The sequence below is a fragment of the Eptatretus burgeri genome, chromosome 4 (genome assembly GCF_056783735.1).
Source record: "Eptatretus burgeri isolate ZD-2024b chromosome 4, Ebu_testis_v1, whole genome shotgun sequence".
In the NCBI taxonomy this organism is placed as follows: Eukaryota; Metazoa; Chordata; class Myxini; order Myxiniformes; family Myxinidae; genus Eptatretus; species Eptatretus burgeri.
In genome coordinates, this window is record NC_140964.1 from 90,033,438 (window position 1) to 90,041,291 (window position 7,854).

General features: G+C 41.7%; 1 protein-coding gene across 3 annotated transcripts in view; it reads right to left on the reverse strand.

The window, feature by feature from the left end:
• The window catches only part of ACACA (acetyl-CoA carboxylase alpha), a 355,968-nt gene that overhangs the window by 181,802 nt on the left and 166,312 nt on the right, over positions 1 to 7,854 (reverse strand). For all 3 annotated transcript variants that reach the window (XM_085879260.1, XM_085879257.1, XM_085879259.1), the window contains exons 26-27: positions 2,952 to 3,065; positions 2,130 to 2,219 (exon numbers count right to left, since the gene is read on the reverse strand). In XM_085879260.1, the coding sequence (XP_085735386.1) occupies positions 2,130 to 2,219; positions 2,952 to 3,065 (204 nt within the window). The remainder of the gene's footprint in view (positions 1 to 2,129; positions 2,220 to 2,951; positions 3,066 to 7,854) is intronic.

Below are 7,854 nucleotides of genomic sequence, written 5' to 3' on the forward strand. Positions count from 1 at the left end.
TTCAGCACGAGCAGAGCTATTTGCTCGATGTGATTTGAGGAAGTAGTAAGGAAAGGGGAACCAAATCATTCTCCAATCTCAAAGACACCAAGTCGAGATTTAAGGGAACTCAAGTTGTTATCCTGGTGTTAAATAAACAGATTGTTGGAAAAACGATCCACCATTCTTTGGAGGGGACATTAAGCTGGCGGTCCCATTTAGTCACTGTCTTTTGGAGAAATGGTGGGTGGGTACCCTGATCACCTCAGTCCTTCAGGTGGGTATCGTAAACACCGAAATACTCCCTGTGAGGGTTCGATATGGGGTTGACTACCTCGGCTCATCGGGACTCGCCTTGCGGGGTCTGTAAACGCTCAGAGGAAAACGGCTTTAAGTAGACCTTTAAGGTTCCAAGTAATGGAACTTGGGGTCCAAGTTCCAAATTTCCTTGGGGAATGATGCTGATGGGCACCGGTTTTGTAAGCATAATTAAGATTGTCAAAGTTTTATGATCGGGGTAACTCTGCACGGTCTCTCTTGAGTTTGTAAAGAACCTCCTGCACAAGCAAATCAATTATTTTGATACACAATTATAGATAGCCTTATTTCCTGATGACCTACTTACCATGTGGCAAACATAGCAAATCCATAATCTCTCCAAGCATCGTCATGCGCAAAACCAGGAAGACTGAACACGATAACCAATCTAACCAAAACATTCCACGAAGTGCAAGACGATTTGGGTTGGGAACAAAGAGAAGTCAGATTTTGATGCAAAATTCTTCTCTGCATGCTTTTTAAGCAGATTAATAAAATCATAATTTTTTTATAATGAGGAATAACACGTGGAGACATCTGTTAGGCTGATAGAGGAGCTGCACTGTGTGAATCAAGTGTGTCCAAGTTCAACTCCGTTCCAATAATGGCCGGGGCAGAGCCTTCCATTGTCTGGCAAATTAGCGAGCTTGGAAAATTGCTTTGGCAAAGCCGAGGAAAGAGTGGCTCCTGTCCGATGCAAGAATACAAACAGGACGCCCTTTGTTTTTTAAATTATTATTTATTATTGAATCGCTTCCTCAAATTTGTTATTTTTTTTTTAATCAAAATTGTACATTACTGTGCACTGTGCATTCACCATAAAATGTTAGTCACACATTTGGTGGGCTTCAGCCATCACACCGTCACAAATGAGCTGCTCCACATGCAAATCGGGGCGGCCGCCCAAAGTCTCATACGGACAAAGAACCAAGCTTTACGCCTATTTTTTTTTACATGTGCACCATGAAATCTAGCGGCGAGGTTTGTTGGAATGAGTGTTATTTATGGTGATGGAAAGTGAGGGGAAGGAAAAACAAATGCGTTTTTTTACACAACACAAGCTCAAACACACAACACCCACGTGTGTGAATAAAGCGCACATAACCATTCATCTTGAACCTGGACCAAAGAGGTACTTTCACTTGCCAATCTGTGAGTTGAACTTGGGTTAATGCTCGAGAGCAACTTACTATTACTATTACTACTTCTTAGACCACCACTACAACTACTACTATTAAAATTACTATGATAACTGCCCCAAATATTCCCACGCCATATTTGTTGTAGGCTAGGGAAAGTTTTTGGTCCGTCTTTCACGAGCTGGCTGGCCAGGCTCGATGTTCGACTGAAATTGACTGTGGCAGGAATTTGGGATTTCGCCAGGGTGCCGGTAATAATTTACCTACTTTTCTCGGAAGACACTGAGATCTTTAACGTGCAACACCAGAGTGACAGTTTATAGCTACAGGGTTGTGATTCAAACCCAGACTCAACGGCTCAAAGGCAAGTGCACATACCAGTACCTTTTGGCTATCCTGCCAGCCCATAGGATGACAAACTGTAATGAAAATAATAATTTCATGGCTTCAGTTTCAACACAATTTGGCTTTTTGCTTAACAATGTCATTTCAGTTTTCAGGACAAACATTGGGGATGGCAATTTTCACCATCAGGATTAATAACAGATGCCTGTGAACAAATTGAAATACTTTTGTCACACAAAACGAAAACAATCAAAAACAATTTAAAAACAGAAAAAAAAAAACCAATTAACTTGAGAGTAAATTGGTAATAGATTTAAAAGATACCTTTTACAATTCCGACAATCTCACCTCCAGGGCTGCCATGCGGACAATCTGATTGCTGTGATAGAAGAAGTTCGGGAGAACATCGAAGATTGAAGTCTCGGATAGAATGAGTTTCTAAAGTTAAAGGGAGTTGGGAAGAGAGAAGCGGGGGATAAAATAAATTTATAAACACGACAGGTTGGTAAAACAATCTCGTAGGTTCAAGTATGGGTGAACACCTCCCCCTACTGGAATGAACAATCAGGTATTCATTCGAAGTTGAAGGGATACAACCGGAGAGACAGAGTGAGGATTTCAAACATCAGAAGTTACATCTCTTAAAAAAGGAGTGCTCATCCTCTCAAGTCCCAATACACAAGTACCATACACATCGACTACTTTGGCAATACTTACATACAGCATACCCATTAAAAGTATTTGAAAATAATAAAACAAAAGAAGCAACTGTCTGATGACATCTATGAGTATGTGGCACGACAAAACATGGATGCACCCAACATGCTGAATGACATCGTAGATAGAGAGGAATGTTACAAAAAGAAAAAGTTCCGTGACAGTTGTAATCGGCACGAATTTGCAATACAAACGCTTACAGATGACTCTCATTGAAATGAACCGATACATTCCGTGGCTGGCCGTTGTTGCACAAAGTCGTTTATACGGGACTCTTATGATTATGCGATTCATCAATCTTTTTAATCAGCTTACCGGCTCAAACGGAGCTTCGTATTCCAAATTAAATTTATGCATCAAAACTGGATTATCCATCAAAAGATCCATTCGTATCATGGCATCAGTATATAACGGCTGTTTTTTAATATATTACAATAATTCACGTTTCCTTACTTGAAGGTTTTCTGGGCAGAACTGATGTCCAAACATGTCGATGGCAGAGAGGAAGATGGATTCCACCTGGTTATGCCTCAGCTCAAACGATGGCAGGTTCGACGCTATAAGCACCTGAACACGCGTCACAAAAACAAATGGTTTGAATCAGCATTTCGGGCCGATGGACTAAACATGCACCAGTGCTGCCCAGTAACAGTGCATGATAGCATTTTAACATTCCCAACAAATTTACTCGGATCAAACCGGATGCTCTGTAATTCGGCTCCCTTCCGTGACTTCATCACGTCGTCATTAATCCCTGCGCCACCACTTCACCTCTTCAATCAAAGGTCAAACACTTGTCTAGCAACTGTGTGTCAAAATTAGGTGAGCATCATCACCAATTCTATTAACACCGCGTGCACTTGCCATCATTATTAAATGGCCACTCAAAGCTTTTTGCAGTAAATATTATGCTAACTCCATGCATGGCCACGTGTGACATCAGCAGTGTATAGATTCCCAAAAAGAGAAAATAGGAATCGTTAGATTATCACAAGTTTGTTGCACAAATCTGTCATAAACACGTAAAACACTGTGGTGGTTTCGGTTAACTCTGAGTTGTCGGCACCAATTACATCATCATATATAAACAATCTTTAGAATGGTATTACTTGTTAACATTAACAGGGAATCACAAGTGCCCAACACAACTTCAGAATTCATGCACAAGTACGCAAAGTGCTCAGAGCCACTAACTTCATTGAAAGACTCAGGGTTTCAGCCCGATTTGTACTGGTGTCGGTTTTATGACTGTCCCCATCATTCCATGAGCCCTAACTTCATAAAATAAGAGGTTTCAAATTTTTTTTTTAATGTCACAGTGCCATTTAATACGCACTCGAAACACCCACTCCCTTCGGGAGCAGCCTGGGGGACGGAGTGGGAGAGGAGGCTTGTGGGGATAGCGGGGGAGGTGGGTAAAATATATTTTGTGCCGTGGCTAATAATTATCCCCCGTCTGCAACAGGGGTCAGTAAACCACTTGCACTGCGGCACATGTACATTTGAAAATCGTAAGTGGTCTCCCCACCCCCACCCCCTGTGAGCGGGTGCAGTTTGTGCCCATGACCTGATCCTGGGTGTACTACCAGCACATATGCAAATTTTGGTGGAGGTCGTCCCACCCCTGTTTTTTTTTTTTCTACGATTTTCAGACATACACACATATAGAAAACTTCCTTATTTAATATAGTAAGATTCCATGTCTAGCCATTGGTCCATCCATCTCTTTTCGGGCAAATTACCAAACACCAGTCGACATTATGCTACGTAACAAATACCAGAAAAAGAATGTCATTAAATGAAGGATTTCTATCAAGTGGAGCGACCACAAGATTATCGTTTGACATTACCAATAAGGAATCAGCTCCAATTATTCCCATATTCTTACAGGGATGGCCAGAGAAAGTTTTTGTCCAAAGCCTCGAACGAAAAAGCTTGTCAAGGCCTGTCATTCGACTGAAGGTCAAGGTTGATTGGGTCATGGTTGAGTGTTGCTTCATTTTAACCTCAGAAATGTTATTTATCGATTTATCATTGATGACACAGCTGAATCTCTGGGTCAGTTACTCCTGCATTGTGGGACAAGTCGGCGGTGGCCTCTCTGCCTTCTACTCTCTCTCTCTCTGGTCTTGCACCCTCTTGCCCTTTCCACATGGTCTTCCAGGAATGCACATCTGGTGAACTCCCAAAATTCACACTCACTTCCACTCATTTGTTCCTCCTTTCTCTCAGCTGTGGAACACAACTTCATCAGTCTGTTCAATCCAATTCTTCCTTCCAGGGCTCAAGACAGCTGCTTCCCACCACCTCAGGTCATCCCCCACCCATACTCATCATCTTTTCTACCCTCATTAACCCTCCCCAAGCACAACCCTATCTTTCCTGATTATTCTGCTTTCTCTCCTCTCCCACACTCTCCTGTTGGATTTTTTGTTTTCAATTGCAGTTTCATTTCCGGTTTTTCCGCTTCCTCATCTTTCAGTCCTCTTCTTCCTGCGTGTGAGCCTGTATCCAGCTTATTCAGCCCATGTCGTCATTTCCCACCCATCCCCTTGTTATCATTCTTCCCCACGACCATTTTTCATGCGAGTGTTCCTCTATCCTGCTGTTGGTGTACGTTCCCTGCTTTCAACTGTGTTCTTTCTGTTGTATTCTGTGTTCTCGGTCTTCCACGAGGTTCAATTTTGCTTACAAAAAAGGTGATTTGGGCAAGAATTGCAATTTCTTCAGCATTCCTGCAATAATAATTCATGAAACACAGAGCGGGTTCTTCAACGTTCACCAACAACCAGTGATGTGAGAAGGGTCCTTTGGCTAAACAATCGTCCGATAGACAAAGGGGAACACAATGATGGCTCGCCCTGCATGAGAAACACTTTGGTGAGAGTTTATAGCTGGATTGAGATTCAAACTCAGGCTAGACAGCTCAAAGGTGTGTACAGGTACCTTCAGGCTATCCTGCCAAGCCAAAGGTCGGACATTAAAGAACGTGTTTTATTTAAGATACAAAATAAAGGAAACAATTTGATGAAAAGCACTTGCCTACGCGCCAGCATGGCGCTCATAAATCAAGAGTATACGATGGGTGATCAAAAAGTTTGCAGGTTTTGAAGAACAGTAAAAAAAAAAAAATTCGATTATGCCGGTGTGTTGGGGATAAGAAATCAGATAATTGAAAAAAAAAAACAAAAGCGAAGTTTTTTGTTGTTGTTGTTTTATCTGCAAGCAGCAGGCGCACTGACAATTTACTGTGGAACAGGCAATGTACAACACCACCAATAAATTAAATATACATGAGCAAAGAATGTCGATGTATTTTAGTCTTTCTCGAAAGAACGAGCATAAAAATCTGCTCGTAAGTGCCATTTGTGTGCTGTGACGAACAATGGCTTTGCAACCGAATCATTGCAGTACGCACAAAGGGGGAATCTACATACTACATGGACAAAGCATAGTAGTCTTTGTGACATCTTCCAATGAACATCTCAGTTCCTCCCTCCACTCCACACCTCCCCCCCCTCCCCACCCCTGTTTCCTTTCTCCTCCTCATTTTCCTCCTCTTCCTCCCTCTCCCCCTTGCCTTTCTCAATATTTTTGCCCAACTCGAGTGTCCTTCATCACAGTGCCTTCTTTCTCTCATTCATACATAAATATATGTGGCCACAAAATACATCTCATGAAAAGAGTCTAAAAAAAAACTGATTTTGGCAGAAATATAAAATGTTATTTATCATGATTTTTATCATGAAAATATCATGTTTTCATCATATCATGATATCATGAAAAAGAAATATAAAATAAGCGATGCTCAAAATAAGGTGAAATCTCAATGATTAGAGTTTGACGAGCGATGATCTTCATTCGAGAGATACTTTTTGAATGTTGCGCAGAACAACATCAAAAACACCCCCTCTTGGTTTTGGGCTTGATCCTTCCACTGTGGTGTGATCATTTTTAAAACCTTGCTTAATACAAAGACATCCTTTTGAAAGAGCGCTGCACATTAGTGCTTTAGGCTGCGGTCCATAGTACTGTGTTACGGAGACCTCTCTCAATCTTTATGATGAACAAAACACTGCCTTCAGCTTTCACTTGCACCTGCCACCATTCTGGGTGTGCAGGGCTGGAAACAGAAATTCCAAAGTCCCAGTCCTCAGTCTCCTTCTCCAAAAATAGTGTGGCGAAAAGGCAGCAATAAGAATGAAAGTTCAATAAAATAACAAGATGTGAGAGAAAGAGAGAGAGAGAAATAATAATGAGAGAAATCTATAAGCGCCCAGCACCTAATATGCTTGTACGAATTTAAAGCATCACTTATCCTATACCGGTGAAACCCAGAAAGGCTGGGCGAGGAAAGCGTGACGAAAAAAGCAATGGTGCTTAAAGTCATTTCGGCTGCCGGTCCCCGTCGGAAGCAAAACGACCTTCCCCTCTGTTTGCGGAAGCGAGGCGCTCCGAGCAGCCATATCTATCTCACGCAGCATCCGTGGCTAGTTTAAGGGGGACAAATTTCCATTAATGCCGAACGGGCTAATGCGATGGGACACAGTTTATCACAAAACAGCTGTTCCCATCTGCTGCCGCATTACGACGTATGGCATCATAACCGCGGGTTAAAATTACGAAAGCGCGGCGAGATCCGGCATCGAAAAAATAAAATAGAGCGTCAAGATGGTGATGCAAATGAGATTTTCTATTTCTCATCTCGCATTTAATAATGGTATTTGCTAAACCACTATAACCATGCATTTGTTACCAGGGAGGTCAGTGCCGTGAGCAAGGGGCTTTCAAAATACTTGGAGGTACAGGTGGACGTGGGAACCAGGTGCATTCTAAAAGTCATCAGCGATCATATATGGAAAAAAGAAAGTGAATGCAAAAGCAAAAATAAAAACTATTCCCAGTGGGTATTGATTTCCTTTTTATTCTCCATATGTGTGCGCAAATATGGGCAGCCGATATGTATCAGCATTACAGTGGTTCAGAATCCTTCAAATTTTTAATCAAATCAGTTCGTTCAATTCAATAGGAATTTTATTTTTAGAAAGACTATGTCGATGATGATAGCCATAACTAAATATAAAAACATGAGTCTATTCCTTTTGCCAAACCTTATGGCCGAAAGCTCCGATGATGTACAGATTTCTCAAAGTTAGATTTTATCCTCCAGATTTGGTCCGCCACATACTAATCAAACAGAGGCTACCAATGTTATAAGGCAAAGATCTCCCCAAGGAATTATCATGCATCACCACACTAAAGGAACAGTGGACAATGGACACTGATTTTCACAATTGACATCAACTCCAGTCTTGAACAGCACGACTGCTTCTGCTGCAACAGAATAATCAGCAGG